The 17730-nt window shown below is 65.2% G+C and overlaps 1 protein-coding gene across 2 annotated transcripts; it reads right to left on the bottom strand.

Moving 5' to 3' along the window:
- Positions 1–94: 94 nt before the first annotated feature.
- On the bottom strand, positions 95–17486 carry HID1 (HID1 domain containing). Of its 2 annotated transcripts, none has more exons than XM_051838386.3 (19): positions 17281–17486; positions 11638–11787; positions 11050–11220; positions 10546–10662; positions 9922–10028; positions 9609–9725; positions 8565–8787; positions 8374–8430; positions 7567–7707; positions 6731–6821; positions 6493–6644; positions 6327–6405; positions 4322–4486; positions 2693–2920; positions 2334–2440; positions 1865–1945; positions 1324–1415; positions 1075–1233; positions 95–861 (listed from the first exon to the last, which is right to left on the bottom strand). In XM_051838386.3, the coding sequence occupies exons 1-19, from the start codon at positions 17344–17346 to the stop codon at positions 798–800; spliced, it is 2367 nt and encodes a 788-aa protein (XP_051694346.3). In that variant the 5' UTR covers positions 17347–17486; the 3' UTR covers positions 95–797. The 2 variants fall into 2 exon arrangements, with proteins under 2 accessions (XP_051694346.3, XP_051694347.3); XM_051838387.3 differs by having other exon boundaries at positions 10546–10659.
- Between the last annotated feature and the right edge of the window lie 244 nt (positions 17487–17730).

Below are 17730 nucleotides of genomic sequence, written 5' to 3'. Positions count from 1 at the left end.
CCCTAGAAAATGACCAGTGCCGGCCTGACCTTGCACTGGGTGCCCTGGGGGGCCTGGCTGTGGGGTGTTCTCCCCATGCAGCATGGAGACAGTGTGGAGAGGGAGGTTTTATTGTTAAAGGGACCGATTGTACGGAGCAAAGATTGCACTGACACGGGGTGGAGGGGGCCCTTGAGGCCGGAGCCAGGGAGCGTGGAGGGTGCCCGGCCCCCCAGCGAGGCAGGGAGCAGCCATGGCCGACTGGACAGCTGTTCCTGGACCCAGTTCCCTGGATAAGGAGCCAGGCTACACCCACGGACCCAGGAGAAAACAGAGAGACCCTCCATGCCACCCTCCAAGCCCCTCCATCACACGGAGTCCCCCCGGGTCCCCAGTGAGCAGCCCAGCCACACTCGGTTCTCCACCTGCTGGGTGCGGGCAGACAGCAGGCCTGGCACGGGCAGCTTCAGACTGGGAAGTGCCCCTCACCTGCCTGGGTCCCGTCATGCGAGCCCCACTAGGGCACAGTGGCTTCTGGAGTGGGCAGCACAGGGGCACAGACATAGGTCTTGAGAGGGGACCCCTGGGTGGGTCCTATAGCCCTGGAGACGGGAGTCCTGGGAGTCGATGTGGGGAAGGGGCCGAAGCCAGTCACCACAGTCCCCAGCCCCCAGGGTGCCTCAAGGCCGATTCAGCCCCTCTGCCCGCAGCCGTCCTGATGGTGGCCATCCAAACCCCAGAACGGCACTCTTGGGGAGCACTGGGGACCAGGGCACCCACCCCGGACACCCCCGGCCCAGCCCCTGCAGACTCTGTCCTCACACCCGCTGGATCTCAAACAGCTTCACGTCGGTGTCATACCAGACTGGGGGGTCCACGTTCCTGCGGAGGGCGTGGGTGTCACCAGGTGCCGGGGCAGGGGGAGGAGCCAGCCGACCGCAAAGCCCCCCCTCGCCGGCCCAGACCTCGCTGATCATCTCAACAGGAATCCCAGGGCCCCAGCCAGCGGGACGGGGCAAGCCCTCGGGTAGAGCCCAACCTCCCTCCCCCACCACTGCCACCGGGATGGCAGCCGGCCTGCGCTGCGGGGCCCACCTCAGGTAGATGACACCCCACATGTAGGTGCGGAACCACATGGCGGTGCCCGAGTTGGCCTGGTACTTGCGGATGAGGATGGGGTGGGGCACGGGCAGCAGCCCCACCAGGGTGCCGTGTTGCAGGAACCGCAGGATCTCGGATTCGTCCGTCAGGCCCCTGCAGGCGCGAGGCACACTCCAGCATGCTCACCGGGGGGCCGCGATCCCCTTCCGCGGCCACCCCGCCCGCCGCGGCCCTGCGGCTCACTTGTCTATGCAGATCTTCTCCACCTGGGGCACCAGCACCTGCAGCAGCCTCATGATGGTCTGCAGCGGCAGCTTGGACTTCCAGGACAGCACCTGTGGGGGCCGAGGCTGCTGGGGCCGCGGGAGCCGTCCCCCGGGAACTCGGGACAGGCCACAGGCGCCCCGAGGCCGCACGCGTGTCCAGGCAGGCCCTGGAGCTGGGGGCCGGCGGCCAGCAGGCCCGTGCACAGTGACTGTTTGGAATGGGGAGGGCAGCAGCCCCGCCTAGGCCCTTGTCCCCGTCCAGCCTCCCTCCAGCAGAGTCGGCCCAGGCAGTGCGCTGGGCGTGGGAGCCACTCGGCAGGCTGATGGGTGCAGGAAGCCAGCACCGTGGGCCCCTGGGACTTAGTGCAGCCGGGGATCCCTGGCACACAGTGGGGAGGTTAACGTGTGCGGCCCCAGGCCCTCTGACTTGGACACATTCCCACCCCCCTGACCCAGCCCCGCCTCCATGCCGTCTGCCCAGTTCCCGACCCCCGGCTCCTCCAGGGTGGGGTCCTCACCCACTCTGGCGTCGGGCTCCACTGATCACTGGCTGACACGCTAGACGGTCGCCGCTGCTCCCTCCAGGTCTGGCCGGGCTCCTGGAACCCAGAGAGGGAGAGGAGGAGAAGGGGGTCAGGGTGGGGGCGGGTGGCACGGGCTCTCCACTGACCTCCACTGCAGGGGTGAGGGGGCAAGGGCCCAGCCCAGCACACTTTGCCCCAGGCTCCGGGTCCAGCCCAGCCCAGCCCAGCTGGGTGACAGGTTTAGGGCCAGGGGCTGACAGGGCAGCCGGGTAAAGGCCGGCGCCAGATAAGGCTAATGATGGATGGAGAGGCTGAAGGCCAAGGTCTTGCCACGCTGATAAACAAGGGAGGCGCCCGTGAGGGCCCCTCTGGGACAGCGGTCAGTGCGGCTGGGTGCCCTGGCCCAGCCCACGCCGCAGGGGCCAAGGAGGAAGGGGCTGCCCCGGGTGTCCCCGTCACCCACCCCCTCGCCGGGGCTGCCATCCACGGCGCTGGGCTGGGGCTCAGGCTCCAGGGACCGCAGTGTGCCATCCTCTGACACCTGCGACTTCTCCGTCAGCTTGTCGATGCCTGGGGTGGGGGGAGGGGCACAGGCTGAGTGAGGACCCCCACCGCCTGCCCCCTCTGACCTGGCTCCTTCCGCCATCTCCCAGAAGCGTCCCCACCTCTCCCAAGCCCTTCCCAGTCAGTCCCTCCTTCCCTCCCCTCCCCTCTTCCCAGCCAGTCTGCGCCCTTTGCCAGGGATGGGGGCTGCGCGGGCCCATGCCCGGCCCCCAGCCGTGCCACAGCCTACAGCTCCCTTCCCGCCCGCCAGAGCCCGACCTGGGGTGGCCACCAGGCTGGCCTTGAGAGTGCCTGGCTCCGCGGGGGCCGCGGGCCGGGAGCCCTCCATGGAGGCGCCCTCCTGCGAGCCGGCGCGGGACAAGGGCTCGGGCGGGCGCCGGCGCCGCTGCAGGGCCTTGTGGATGGCGGGCAGGTCGGTGGGCAGGTTGGCCAGCTGGTGGAAGACGCTGCGCTTGCGGATGATGGCGTAGACCAGGTTGGAGTTGCCTGCGGGGGAGCACGCCTGGCCTCAGAGGGCCTGCACCCTCACACGTGTGCACACACCTGCACACACGTGTGCACTCACACACAATCTGGGCAGGCTTCCTGGAGGTCAGGAGTAGGAGCTGGGACAGGGAACCCAAGAGCGTGGGCCAGGGCAGGCTGGCGGCGCTGTGTGTGCCAGCTGTGGCTATGGGACACCCTCCGGCTGGAGTTCCCCACACACCCCTCCCAGTTGCTAGGAGACCCTCACAACCCAGCTCCCCAGAGAGAACACCTGGCAAAGTGGGGCTGACCCGACCTCACTGTCCACACACAGCCAAGGAGGAGGCCAGCTTGTGTCTGTCCCCTGTTCCCCCCACCGGGCTCCACAGCTCCAGAGGAAGACACAAAGCACTTCTGGGGCCTCCCATGCCCCCAGCACCTCTCTGGTCCTGCCTCAGACCACACTGTTCTGCTCTCAGCTCAACACCCCACCCCAGGGCCTTTGCACATGCTGTCCCTCCCCTCTATAATGCTACCCCATCCCTCGGATCAGGGCAAATTTTTATTTTTACTTCGGAACTTGCTAAGCATTAAGATACCAGGTACTGTGCTAAATGTTCCCTGGATATCTGGGTTCGGCCTCTTAACTCCCTCTGAGGTTGAGACTTTCAGTTGCACGGTCATGGCCGCCCTAGAGATGAGGAAGGAAGCTGGCTGCAGAGAGGTTAAGCGATGCGCCCACGGCACAGAGGAAATGAGCAGCAAGACCCGGCTCTGCCCCCAGCACTGGGGCGTCTGTGACACCGCGCACCACCGCTGCTGTGACTCCCAGCAGGCTCTGTCCGCCCCGCAGTCCCTGCTCATCGGGGTCAGGGTGACCGGCTTGAACGCCTCCCCCTCCCTGAGGTCCAGGTGCAGGAACCATTTGTTCCTGCTGTATTCCCTGCATCCAGGTATACTACAGGTGCTCAATAAATGCACACTGAATGAACGAACTAGGAGGCAGATGGCTCAGAGGCCAGGTCCGGTCGGCGCCCCACTCAGGTGGGAGCCCCCTGGTCCACACCCGAGGCAGGGCAGGGTGCGCCGCGCTCAGGTGGGAGCCCCCTGGTCCACACCCGAGGCCAGGTCTGGTCGGCGCCCCACTCAGGTGGGAGCCCCCTGGTCCACACCCGAGGCCAGGTCCGGTGGGTATCCTGCTCAGGTGGGAGCCCCCGGTCCACACCCGAGGCAGGGCAGGGTGCGCCCTGCTCAGGTGGGAGCCCCCGGTCCACACCCGAGGCAGGGCAGGGTGCACACCCGAGGCAGGGCAGGGTGCACACCCGAGGCAGGGCAGGGTGCACACCCGAGGCAGGGCAGGGTCTACACCCGAGGCAGGGCAGGGTCTACACCCGAGGCAGGCCCGGTGGGCATCCCGCTCACCATCAAACTGGTACTGGATGATGTTGTTGAAGACCTCCAGCAGGAAGAAGACCAGGTGGTGGTTCTGGGCGGCGGAGAAGAGGAACCAGGTGGTGGAGAAGGCCTCCAGCAGGTGCAGCAGCTTGTTGGCAGTCACCATGGACAGGCTCTTGAGGTAGGGCGACACTGCAGGGGAGGGGCCGGCTCACGCCTGGGCCACCCCCGCCCCCCCAGCCAGCGCCTGCCTGCGGAGCCCCTGCGGAGCCTGGAAGGCCAAGTGCACACGGAGGGAGCCCTCGGAGGCAGCTGCGTTGTGGACCAAGCCACGGGCCTCTCCTCCCTCTCCCGGTCCCCCCAGCCCAGGAGGGAAAAAGGACGATTTCCACTCCACAGATGGGGAGCCGAGGCTCGGGAAAGAGTCTAAACCTGGCCAAAGCTCCCCGGGCACAAAGCGATGGGGGCGACACAAACTCAGGCCCTACAGGTTCTTCTAGAAGGTTCCCTGTCATTGGATGCGTTTATGTCTTCAGGGCGTGTCTGTATGTGTGTGTGTGTCTGTGCACACACGTGGCTTTCTGCACAGCTTTGTGGGGTGCGGAGAGATGAAATGGCACACAGCTGTGCGCCTTCCTCCCACGTTCTCAGAGCCGGGAACACCGAGCAGGTGCCCAGTTGAGATTGAAGAGAGGAAGCCAGTGAGTGAACAGGGCAGACGGGCAGCGTCCCACCCAGACCACAGACAAGCCGGCAGCGTGGAAGCCAGGAGCCGTCTCCCTGGTCGGGTTTATATCGACCACCGGTTCAGACGACAGGATAGGAGGGTAAACTGGACCGTGTTTGTCACCTTCCCATCATGATCATTTTTAACCCGGCCACTGGTGGCGTGCGCCAAGGGGACCTCGAAAACGTGGAAAAATGTGATCAAGACAACATTTTGGTGGTGGTGCAGGAATTTGAAACCTGTGCGTAGCTTTTTCGTAATATGCGTTTCCCATGGACTTTTGGTTTTTTTGACAGGCAGAGTGGACAGTGAGAGAGAGAGAAAGAGAGAAAGGTCTTCCTTTGCCGTTGGTTCACCCCCCAATAGCCACTGTGGCTGGCGCGCCGCGCAGATCTGAAGCCAGGAGCCAGGTGCTTCTCCTGGTCTCCCATGGGGTGCAGGGCCCAAGCACTTGGGCCATCCTCCACTGCCCTCTCAGGCCACAGCAGAGAGCTGGACTGGAAGAGGAGCAACCGGGACAGAATCCGGTGCCCCGACCGGGACTAGAACCCGGGGTACCAGGACTAGAACCCGGGGTGCCGGCGCCACAGGCGGAGGATTAGCCCAGTGAGCCGCGGCGCCGGCCTCCCATGGACTTTTTATGTGGGGAGCAATCCGGACTAGACTAAGTTACTCGAATTAGGACTTATTCTATGCATCTGCTCTCCCACAATATGGCGCTGGGAGAGAAGTAAACAGCTTCCGCACAGCTGCCTCCAGTTCAACCAATAAACTGTAGGACTTGCTCCTGATTGGAGAGCAGCGTACTCGGCGTGTGGGCAGCCGAGTTAGGATTGGCGGAGGAGGACTATAAAGGAGGAGAGAGACGGCATGCACCGGGAACATCTATGGGGAACATCTAGCTGAAGGAACACCCGTGCAGCCCCCGAGAGACCCGGCCGGCGGTGTGCCGCTCCCCTGCGGAAGTGGGGAATGCGGCCAGGGGGAACTGCCCTTCCACGGAGGTGGAAGGGATAGTAGCCAACCCGGGAAGAACCAGCAGCAAACCCGGGGAGGCCGAGCAGACAAAAGAACAGCGCAGGGTCCTGTGTCGTTCCTCCACGAAGAGGGGGAGCGACATTTTTAGATGGATTTTCCATTTTGTCTTGCACCATAATCTGCTTATCTTTCAATTTCATTTGTTGAAGTCCCCGCCCCTCCTGTTTCCAGGACCTGGGCTTGAACCAGAGCCCGGGGCCGGGCTGCCTGTAGCCTGGCGCCCTCTGGTGGTGGGCACGGGGAAAGCCGGCGCCTTGGGGCCCCTACCGTTGACCACGATGGTGAGCAGGCAGTCGAAGAGGGGCTGCAGCCGCTGGTGGCCGCTGGTGATGATCTTGTGGAACACCTGTGCGGGGAGGGAGAGGGGCAGCCGTGGGGCCCCTGTGGCCCTCAGACACCCCCACCGCCCGGGGCTGGCCCAGCGACTCCTCACCACGATGAGCAGGTCGGCGTGCGTGCCCGTGAAGACGGGGATGTCCATGGGCACGCGCCCCGAGTAGGGCTTGTTCAGCCGCACCCCGAAGTTCCGCTCCCCGCTCAGCAGCAGCAGGATGAAGACCCCGATGTGCATGAGGCCCACGCGAGCTGCGGCACAGGCGGGGTCACCGGGGGAGGACACGGGGGGGGGGCCCCCGCCGGTCAGAGCACCCCCACCCCACGCCCCGCCTTACACTGGTCCGCCCGGGCGTCGTTGAGGAAGTAGAGGACGGGGACCAGCACGTCCAGGACGTCGCTGCTCTTCAGTACGAAGAAGAGGAATTTCTGGGGGGTGGGGGGCGGAGTCAGGGAGGGCAGCTGCCCCGCCTCCACCCACCCCACCCTGTCTGCATCACGGCTACCTGGGGCGGTCCCTGCCACGGCCCCGCCCCCAGCCCGGACCACCCGGGAGCCCCCCAAGCGCCCCCCCTGTCCTCGCCCCCCCCAGCCTGGACCACCGGGATCCCCCCAAGCGCCCCCCCCCACCATCGCCCCCCCCCCCGAGTCTGGACCACCTGGGCAGCCCCTGCCATCCCCCCCCCGCTCCTCCCCCCACCATCGCCCCCCCAGCCTGGACCACCCGGGAGCCCCCCAAGCGCCCCCCCACCATCGCCCCCCCCCAGTCTGGACCACCTGGGTAGCCCCTGCCATCCCCCCTCCCCCGCCATCGTCCCCCCAGCCTGGACCACCTGGGCGGCCCCTGCCATACCACCCCGCCCTCCACCACCATCGCCCCCCCAAGCCTGGACCACCCGGGAGCCCCCCAAGCGCCCCCCCCGTCCTCGCCCCCCCCAGCCTGGACCACCGGGATCCCCCCAAGCGCCCCCCCCACCATCGCCCCCCCCCCGAGTCTGGACCACCTGGGCAGCCCCTGCCATCCCCCCCCCGCTCCTCCCCCCACCATCGCCCCCCCAGCCTGGACCACCCGGGAGCCCCCCAAGCACCCCCCCACCATCGCCCCCCCCAGCCTGGACCACCCGGGCGGCCCCTGCCACCCCCCCCCGCCCCCCCCCCGCCATCGCCCCCCCACCTTGTTGAAGTCACAGAGCTTCCAGAAGAGGACCAGCAGCTCCTGGTGGAACTGGATCTTCTTGGTGGAGTTGGGCAGGTAGGTCTGCAGCAGGGGGTTGGACAGCAGCCGGGCTATGCCCCTGAGGATGAACTGCAAGTCCTGAGAGGGGGAGAGCAGGGCACCTGTCCAGGCCGGCCCCTCGCAGGTCTCCCCCTCCCCCGCTGGCGCCTGAGCCACATCGGCAGTGGCTGTGCACCGGGATGCCAAGTCCAGGGCGGGTCTGGAGAGCCCCCCCCCAGCCCCAGGGCCTCCAGCCTCAGACCACAGACTCCCCTGGGGCTGCCCCACCCTGAACCCCGCCCTGCCCACCTGGACTCTCTTTGGAGAGCTCCTGCCCTCCGCCTCCCCTACCCCCCATCACCCGTGAGGAGCAGCCTCCTGGGCTCCAAGCCCTGGTGTCCACTGAGCGCCCCCTGGGCTGGGCCCTGCTCTGCCTTAACCCCCACAAGGTGGGGGCAGCTGGGCAGGTTAGAGGTCTGGGGGCTCCGCACCTGTCCCCCGCCCCAAGACACAGGAACTGGGAGCTACCTGCACTGTCACCTCCCCCCACCACCACCTCCAAGACGGATGGAAGAGGAGCTGCCTCCTCCAGGAAGCACTCCAGGCTACCCCTGAAGCTGTCAGCACTTTCTCCGTTTGAACCACATCTCCCAGTCCTGCCACGGCCACAGAGACCACAGCTCCCTCACGCAGGGGCCAGGGGTCCCCCACCCCCACTCCTGTCTCACTGGCATCCCCAGGGCCCTGTGGGGGTGCTGCGCTCACCTCCTCACGGTGGATGCGGGACAGGTAGTTCACAAACAGGTTCTCAGGCCCTGGGGGCTGCCAAGGGTGGAGGCTGCTGGTGAGCAAGTGCCCGCACCCCTCCCCCACCCCACCGTGGCTGCAGCCGCGCCCCTCCCAAGGGTAGAGGAGCCCCATGGGTGTCGCCGGCTGCCCCCTCTGCCCGTCCTTACGTCAGCATCATCCATGGCGGTGCCCGTGGTGGTGCCGTCCACGGTGGGGCTGGCACTCGTGGCGCTGTCGTGGTCCAGGGTGACGATGAGCACCTGGGCGGCCTCCTCCACCAGGGGCTCCCGGTAGTCGGAGAAGAGCAGGTGGTTGTAGGGGATCCCGTAGCCCACAGGGTCATAGGCACACACGGTGTTGAGCAGGGAGGTGAAGAGGGGCAGGGCGTGTCTGCAGGGAGAGGAGCAGCGGGCTGCAGGGAAGGGATGAAGGCCCCGCCCATGCCACAAGGCCCCGCCCACACCACACAGGCCCCACCCATGCCGCCCAGGCCCACGGCCCCAGAGCTGGGGAGCAGAGCCATGAGCCTGTCCCTTCCTGAGTGGGACAGACCCTGGCTCATCCACGCCTGTTTCCAGCTTGGATCTGGGCCAAGGGAAGAACGGATTCATGGACAGACACAGGATGGTCCATTGTGCAGGGCTCTGTAGGAAACCAGGTCCCAGGCCGCTCTCCTGGGGCTGCACAGCACGGGGCTGGAGACCAGGAGAAGGCGGGCTCGCCCCTGGGGGCGGGGCCTGGGCTCAGTCACCACCACTGCCCGCGCCCGCTGCAGGACTCAGCTCAGGTTTGTGGGACATCGGGGTTCAGGCCGCTCATCGTACGGATGAGGAAGGAGGAACGTGAATTCTACATTGATCGCATGCTAAGTGCTGATATTTGGGGTAGATGAAATACATTAGTAACATTAACTTTACCTGTTTCTCAGTTTTTTGAACGTGAAATTTCACATGTAGTCTGCCACATATTTCTACGGTTTAACGCAGCTCTAGAGGGAGGACCCAGGCATGGGGCACCCCGGGGCCCCCAGGTTCTGGCCAGGGGACTCCAAGGAGAGTGACGGCACAGGATTAGGTGTGTCTGGCATGTTACAGGCCGTCACCACCAGGGGGCAGCACCTCCCCTCAGATGAGACTTGCAGGGTGGGCGCCGGTTCTCCGCTGAGTTGGGGGGAACAGAAAGAATGGGAAGAAAAGACGGGGGCCTCTCACCTGTTCTCCGTGGAACAAAAGAACTGAACCCATGGGTTGGTGCTGCCGCTCTCCGGAGCTGGGGGCAGGTACATGGCCTCGGAGAAGCAGGTCAGCAACAGTTTCAACAGCTCCATCCTTAGGGGGGAGGGGGTCTTAGGATCCCAACCCTCCGGGAGGGCCCTGCCCACCAGGCATCCCAGCCAGCCCCACGGGAAGCAATGGTCACTGTTTATCCCGTAATGCTGAGGTTGGATCACAAAGGAGGGGTTTCCTTGGAAGACCCATGGGGGTCTCTGAGCTGTGCAGGGGCCCGGCCTGGGGCCCAGCTCACCGGTTCATGTCGTGGATGTAGTTGGGCTGTGGGGAATGAGCGAAGCCCACGCCAGCCTCCCAGATGTATTCACAGCTGTCCAGAGAGTGGACATCCTCTGCGGAGTCCTGGGGGCGGGGACAGGGAGAGCTGAGTGGCGTGGATAGAGCCCCGCCAGTCCCGGGGGCAGGGACCCCCGCCTTCTAAGCACAGACCCCAAAACACCCCAGGTCCTGGATGCCCAGGGAACCACGAATGTTCTCAGACCTCCCGAAGGTTCCTAGCTCTGTCTGCATCTCGCTCAACCCGGTTTCAGACGAGGAGGGAGGGGCAGCAGGGGACCGGATGGGCGTGGTGGCACAGACCACTCAGGGTCCAGTCCCGGGCACCGCAGGAAGTAGGAGGGCCGGGCCTCTGTCTCAGCCCCGCACCCCCACCCGCCACAGGAGGCGAAAACAATGGGTGTTTGTGCCCAGGCACCAGAGGCCACGGGCAGGGCCGGGCACCAGCTGGCCCCTCTCCAGCAGTGCCAGCCACCCCCCAGCCCGGGGCAGTGTGTGCCAGGCAGGCCAGCCCTCCCCGGCCCCCGCCACACCCTGCCCGAGGGAATGTGGACCCGCTGGGCCCCGGGGAGGGGGGTCTCACCACAGTGCTCCTACGGTGGCTCTGCACCGTGAAGTCCGGGCAGAAAAGCAGGTCGGCGATGGCCAGGAGCAGGGACTCAGCCAGGGGCCTGGCGTTCTCGTCCTCCTCCTCACCCTGCTGGGGACACAGCTGCCGTCTCAGTGGTGGCCGGCCAAGGAGAGGTGGCCCCGAGACTGGGGGAGGGGGAGGCAGTGGATTCCTGGTGGCCCCAACTCCCCAGGGCAGGTGGGGGCATAGCTGGGAGTGGGGCCGGGACCAGCAAGGTCCCCCCAACTGGGTCACACCCCCAGGTCCTTCCTGGGGATAAACCCAGGCAGTGAACCCGGGAGAGAGAACACAGCCCACCTCCCCAACCTGGGCGGAGACCCCCAGGGAGAGGAAGTGCTGAGCCCCACCCGCCGCACCCCTGCACTTCCAAATCCCAGAAGATGCTGGGGCAGGCGGCAGGCCCCACCCACTCCGCCTCCCGCCAGATTCCTCCCCACCCCCGGCCAGGCTACCGACCCCTCCGCGCCCCGCCCCGGGCACTGTGGACCAGAAGAAGCCCCTCCAGTCGGGGTCCTCGAAGACGTAGGGCAGCACGCGGGTGAGCAGCCGGCTGCAGTTAAGCACAACCTGTCTCTCCTTCTCTGAGTGGCAGCCGCTCTCGGCCCCCTGCACCAGCTTCTCCACGGCCTGTCGGGACGGCAGGGGCAAAGGGGCACGCTGGACCGGGGGGCCGGGCGGGCACGCAGGCTGCAGGCAGAGGTCACACCCAGCAGAGAACCAAGACCAGGGCAAGCCAGCGCCCAGCTCGGACCCTGCACTTGACGGCACCTGTGTGGGCCTCTGTCTTCCCATTTGAAAAATGGTGCTGACCTCAACGAGTTGATCCACGGCCTGACCGGGAGGAGGTTTCAGAAATGGCACTGGCTGGGATCATTCCCTCCCCACCCCACCCCCCACCCCAGGAGAGAACGACTGGGGGTGGGGTGCTGGGTGGAGCCTGGGGACCACTGTGGGGGGGGTTCCTGATGTTGGTCCTCTCCCACGGGGCCGTCGTCAGCACTGTGGGGAGGTTGGGGCGGCAGCAAGGGCGCGGACGGCCCTTACCTTGTAGCACAGAGTGGCCAGGTTGGAGGGCGACTCCTCCCGCACGGCCCGGATCTCAGCCGCCGGCACCAACGCAAAGACATCCTGCACGGAGGTGGCCGTGTCTGCCCAGAACTGGTCCCAGAAGGCGTCGTCGGTGGCTTCCACAGGCTGCGGGGGGACCCAGATCCAGAGTCATGTGATCCTTTGCCAGTGGCCCCGCAGTTCACCCAACATGTGGTCCGCAGAGACCCCAAGAGGGAAGCCATGGGCCCCTCCTCCACGCCAGCTCTGTGCAAGATGCCGCTGCCACGGGGTGGGGTGTCCTCAGCCACCAGCAGCCTTGGCCAGCACTCAGGCAGGGGACATTCTGTGTGCGTGGTCGGGGCCGGTCCCAGAGGGCCTGCGTGGCTCTGGCAAAGTCCCCGGCCTCTGGCACCGCTAGCTGTGGACTCGTCCCAGGACACGTCTCCAGGCCACACTGCGAGGTCAAGTGTCCAGGAACCCAGCCCAAGGCGGCACCCTGGCCCCGGTGGAAGACACCACAGGGACGTGTGCTGCATTTCCAGCCTCGGTCGGCCCGCCAGCCGCCCAGTCTGGTGGATTCTCCCGCGCCCACGCGCTCCTGTCCCCACGGCCCCGCGCTGCAGTTCAAGGCTCCTGCCGCTGTGCGGCGCCAACCCGGCACCCGAGCACAGCAGCAAAGGCACTGCCCTTCACGCAAAGGCCTGTAGGGGGCTCCCTACCTCCTGCTGGGTCAAGTCCAAACCTCAGGCCAACAGACTTGAATCCAGCACACCTTGCACACACACACCTGCGCTTTCTAGCTCCAAGGCGAGACCTGCTACCTCTTCTCTTTGCCCCTCCCCCCAGCCCGGCCCCCTTCCAATGACACATTTCAAGATCCCACAGGTGCTCAGAGGAAGCGTGTCTGAAATCACGCGTGCAGAGGGCCACGCGGTCCACCAAGGCACCGCGTGTGCACTGTAGAAGGACTTCCAGAACTCTCTCCCGAGGCGCGTGCATGAGGCTCATTGCTGATCAAAACAGAAATCTGAAATCAGAGTTTCCAACAACCGGCGAAAGCGTATGCAATGGAATATTATGCAGCCGTCAAAACCACGTTTCAAAGAATACTAACAAATGGAAAAGGCTCGTGGTGCAACCTTCTATGAAAAAAGAATAAGACAAAGCAGAAAACCACCTATGGGATGAGCAGTTTTTGTTACAATTATAACTTTTTTTTTTGTTTGGACAGGCAGAGTGGACAGTGAGAGAGAGAGACAGAGAGAAAGGTCTTCCTTTGCCGTTGGTTCACCCTCCAATGGCTGCCACAGCCGGTGCACTGTGGCCAGCGCACCTCGCTGATCCGATGGCAGGAGCCAGGTGCTTCTCCTGGTCTCCCATGGGGTGCAGGGCCCAAGGACTTGGGCCATCCTCCACTGCACTCCCGGGCCACAGCAGAGAGCTGGCCTGGAAGAGGGGCAACCGGGACAGAATCCGGCGCCCCGACCGGGACTAGAACCCGGTGTGCCGGCGCCCCAAGGCGGAGGATTAGCCTAGTGAGCCGCGGCGCCGGCTACAATTATAACTTAAAGTCCAGATGAAATGAACCAAATGTTAACAGCAACAATCTCTCTGGGTGATGTTTGTATTTTTCTGTGGGCACATATTGCTACTTTTTTCCTTGTGAGTGTTCATCTATTGAGGGGCTGAGGAATCAGGCACACAGGCCCTCCCGCAGGCCCGTCCCTTTGAGTCTCCTTTGAATGTCACCTCCTACAAGGAGCCCTCCCGGATTGCCCCATTCAACACAGCCTTCTCCCTCCTCCGAACTCCTGGAGCTATGAGGGTCCTGCTCCCCCACATGTACACTTCAAAGGCATCACCCATGTCCTCTGTCTGTCCATACACACGCTCTGTTTAAAGACAATTTTTTAAAAAAGATGCATTCATTTATTTATTTGGGAAGTAGAGTTACAGAGAGGCAGAGAGAGAAAGACCCTTCACCCACTGGTTCACTCCCCAAATGGCTGCAATGACTGGAGCTGGGCCAATCCAAAGCGAGGAGCCAGGAGCTTCCTCTGGGTCCCCCACGCGGGTGCAGGCGCCCAAGCACCTGGACCATCCTCTACTGCTTTCCCAGGCCACAGTGGAGAGCTGGATCAGAAGTGGAGCAGCCGGGACTCGAACTGGTGCTCACATGGGATGCCATCACAGCACCAGCTGCTAAAAACAAGTCTTAAGAAATTCTATTAGAGACAGCACATAGCAGGTTAGGCCACCACCTGCGACACTGGCATCTCCTACCAGAGCACCAGTTTGAGGCCTTGGGTGCTCTGAGGCCCTGCTGCTCCGCTTCCGATCCAGCTCTCTGCTGTGGCCTGGGGAAGCAGCAGAAGACGGGCCAAGTCCTTGGGCCCCTGCACCCACAGGGGAGACCCAGATGGAATATTCCAGGCTCCTGGCCTGGCCCAGCCCTGGCCATTGCAGCCACTTGGGGAATAAACTGGTGGATGAGAAATCTCGTTCTCTCTCCATGTTTCCCTCTGTCGCTCTGCCTTTCAAATAACTTTTATAGTAAAATAAAATTTTAACTTCTGTTATCTGAAGGTTCTTCCAAGTTTCCCAAAGCCCCGGACCGACAGGCCTGCTTCCACCTGGGAGCCTCAAGCCCCACCCTCCCATCCCACAGGTGCAGGTGCACCTGCCCGGAGGCCCCTCCCTCCCCGCCCAGGGAGGTGAGGCGAATGGCAGAGTGTCAGCCAATATTTGTTCTGCTGGAGCTGCCGTCGGTCCTGGAGCCCACTTCAGCCTGATGACTGGGCAGGACTGTGCATGGTGGGGAGTGGGCAGCGGGGACTCTGAAGTCAGGGCCAGGCATACCCCACCCCACCTGCAGGAGCTGCAGGTTAACGTGGCCTCAGGACAGGCCTGGCACAGGGGCTGCTCAATCCGAGAACTGGTAGAGCCAGTTCACTGGGGGAGAGAACAAAGGCCAAAGGAGGGGCCCTGGGCTGGGGGTGCTGGCCCTCGTGCCCTCGTGCCCTCGCCGGACGGCCTGCCATGCACCAGTGCAGGGGTACAGCACCCCAAGCCCAGGTGGCCTGGGGCCAGCACGGGGGCGGGGGGGTGGGGAGGGACATCCCAGGCAACTCTCAGAGCTCCACCCATCTGCTGCGTCCCACCACCCTTTAAAGGGGCAGCAACTCGACTGAGCACCAGGTGGACGTGACCTCTGACCTAGTTAGGCAAGCACCAGCTGAGGCCTGGATTCGAGATGTGGGGAGAGATTTCGATAGGACTTGGGAGGCCCCGGGTGGGCTGGTGGGGAGCAGAGGAAGGGTCCCAGCCTCGGGCCATGAACTTCAGAGCAGAACGTTGGCCCCCTCTCTGGGCCACGCTGGGGCTTGGTGCCCATCCTGACCATGCCAGGCTGGCCTGATGCTGCGGGCATTAGCCAGGGGCCCTGGGGCCCCAAGCACACTCCAAAAACCCAAGCAAGTTTTTTGCAAAGAAGCAGTTTTGCTGGAGGTGGCGAAGGGCACGGGAACGGAGCTACCTGGGGGTGGGGGGGACTAGGTGTTGCTAACCCGGCGTGGCCAGGCCGCTGCTCAGGCTGGGCACCAGCTGTACACGTTGACAACTCTCTTCGGGAGCTGGGGCAACCAGAGAAAGGACAAGCATTGCTCCAGCCTGTTCTGAAAAACTGTGTCAGCACCGTGTGGCCAGGCACACACATGTGCACACATGTGCACATGCACCCTCTGGCCTGCAGCAGGGATCGGGGGGAGGGCCCCACTCGGCCTGGGAGAGGGCCAGGAAACAGACCCTCGCAGGAGGGTCAGGCCCGGCCCAGGGCTGGACGCGATGGGACAGGAAGAAAACAGGATACAGGGCAGGAAGGTGGGGAAGGCCGAGCGGCTGCAGCCAGGGCCTGGCCGCTGTGACCACTGTTGGCTGCCCACAGCATACCCCAAGGGCCTGGAGACAGCGGTCACCCTGGGGACCGAAGGCCTGGGTCCCCCTGGGGACGCCGGGTGCCGAGGCCTGAGTTGGTCACCTGGACTCCGGTCCTCACACTTGAGGTCACTATCCAGGGTCCCAGACTTCCGCTACTAAGGGTCCCTCCCTCCGCCCCCACGCCCCGGGGCGCCTCCCACCTGCAGGATCCCAGTGTTCTCTGGAATGAGGCCCAGGCTGGTCTGTGGCTTCTTCACGGTCCCCAGCTGGGGGTGAAGCGCCTCCAGGGAACCTCCCAGGGGACTCGGTACTTTGGGGAGGGGGCCTGATGAGCAAGTAGGAACCCAGGCCACCGCAGATGCTTTGGGATGGGGGTGGGGGTGGAAGGGCTGGCAAAGGGCTTGGGCTGCTGGGTCCACAGCCCATTCTGAAACCACAAGGTGTTTCCTCCCCAGGTAGGTAAACACGGGAGCCTCCCTCCCTCCCTCCTCCCCTCTCTCCCTTCCTCCTCGGCCTGCAGCCCCACATTGAGGGACAGGCCCGGCGCCCCCTTCTCTGCCACCCACAGCCCTAAAGCCCTATCCTAAGAAAGCCCAGCTCCAGCACTGGGCAGGAGCTGTGGGGCACCGGAGAGACACAGGCCCGGTCCCCCCATCTGTCGCTGGAGCTCCGCTCTCCACCGCTGGGCACCTGACCTTCCCAGGGTGGGCACGAGGGCATACGGTGGGGTCTGGCTTCTGGGGCTGTGCCTAACTGGCTGATGAGAGAGCCCTGGAGGAGGGAGGTCCCCTGTGTGAGTAGGGACCCGGGAAGTCAGAGCTGTGCACCTGTGTGGCTGGAGCAGCCTGGCTCACGTTGCCAAGAGAGAAGGGATGGGCCGGGAAGTGGCCTTGCTGGGACCAGGTCATGTGTTGGGGACTAGGAGGTGGCCACGGTGGCACTTGGGGACTGTACGCAAGCATGGACCGGGTAGAAGGTGCCCCAGTCCCTCGTCAGCAGACCACAGACAACCCTGAGGGTCCCCATCTCCCAACCCGAGAACAGAAGGTACCAGCAACCCTCGCCATGCCCACACCAGGCCTCAGGGGGAAAGCCCCCCACCCCAGGGGCCGCCAGCCTGGAAGCTGGGCCCCCCAGGCCTGGGGACAAGTCCCGTCGCCAGGCTGCCTCTCTGCGTTCCAGGCAAACCTGGGCCTTCCATGGCCCCGGGCATCCGCGAGGCCCAGCGAGGCCCTGCCGCCGCGCACCAGCTGTTTTCCCGGCCGGGCTTTGTTTGCATTGAGTCAGCCGGGGCTGTGCGTCGGGGACCGTGGGCACCCAGGGGCTGGAAGGGGAGCCTGGCGGCGGACAGGGGGATGCGGGCGGGGGAAGGCTGAGATGCGAGCCGGGGGGCGGGGCAGGGGGCGCACCGCGGCGTTGCCGCCTGGAGGGGTAGGCACACGTCAGCCCAGAGTGGCAGCAGCGCCTGGGGGGAGAGGGGTGTTCCTGGGAGAGGAGGCTGGGGGATGGGGGGGCCAGGGCCAGGGATGGAGCCCCGAGGCGCAAGCCGAGGGATCCAGCTCCGGCGCTGGTCTCCACGTCACCCTCCCGGCCCGTGCTGGTCTCATCTCGGGGCGAGCCAAGTTCGCGAGGCCCCCCGCCCTACCCAGCCCCCAGCCCCCAGCCCGGCAGGTGGAATGGGAGGCTGGGGCCCCGGCGCACCTGCGTCTTGGTGGTGAGCTGGATCACTGCCTTCCGGAAGTTCAGCTTGGAGTCGGCAGACCCCATGTCGCCGGAGCCCGCACCGACCCGACCTCCGCCCGGACTCCAGCCCCGGCCCCGGCCCCGGCTCCGGCTCCGGCTCCGGCTCCGGCTCCGGCTCCGCGGCCCCCGCCGCTCTGGCAGGAGCCGAGCCGCGAACTCCGCCCGCCCGCCGGGCGTCGGCCCCGCCCCCTGGAGACCCCGCCCCGCTTTGCCCCGCCCTCGCGTGACTCCGCCCTCTGCACCTGCCGCTCCGGCTTCCAACGGCGCCCGAGGTCGCGAATGGAACCCAGCGCCGCCCCAGGCTGCGCGTCCTTCTCATCTCCCGGGTGTGCGTGCGCCCTTCCGTCTGCGCTGGAACGCTGTCCCCGCCCCACGTCTCCCATTGCCACCCGGTCCCCAGGTCCCCAA

The sequence above is a fragment of the Oryctolagus cuniculus genome, chromosome 17 (genome assembly GCF_051225735.1).
Source record: "Oryctolagus cuniculus isolate XC-2025 breed Fujian yellow rabbit chromosome 17, ASM5122573v1, whole genome shotgun sequence".
Lineage (NCBI taxonomy): Eukaryota > Metazoa > Chordata > Mammalia > Lagomorpha > Leporidae > Oryctolagus > Oryctolagus cuniculus.
Note: the sequence above shows the minus strand (reverse complement) of the source record. Positions and strands in the feature narration are given on the sequence as shown.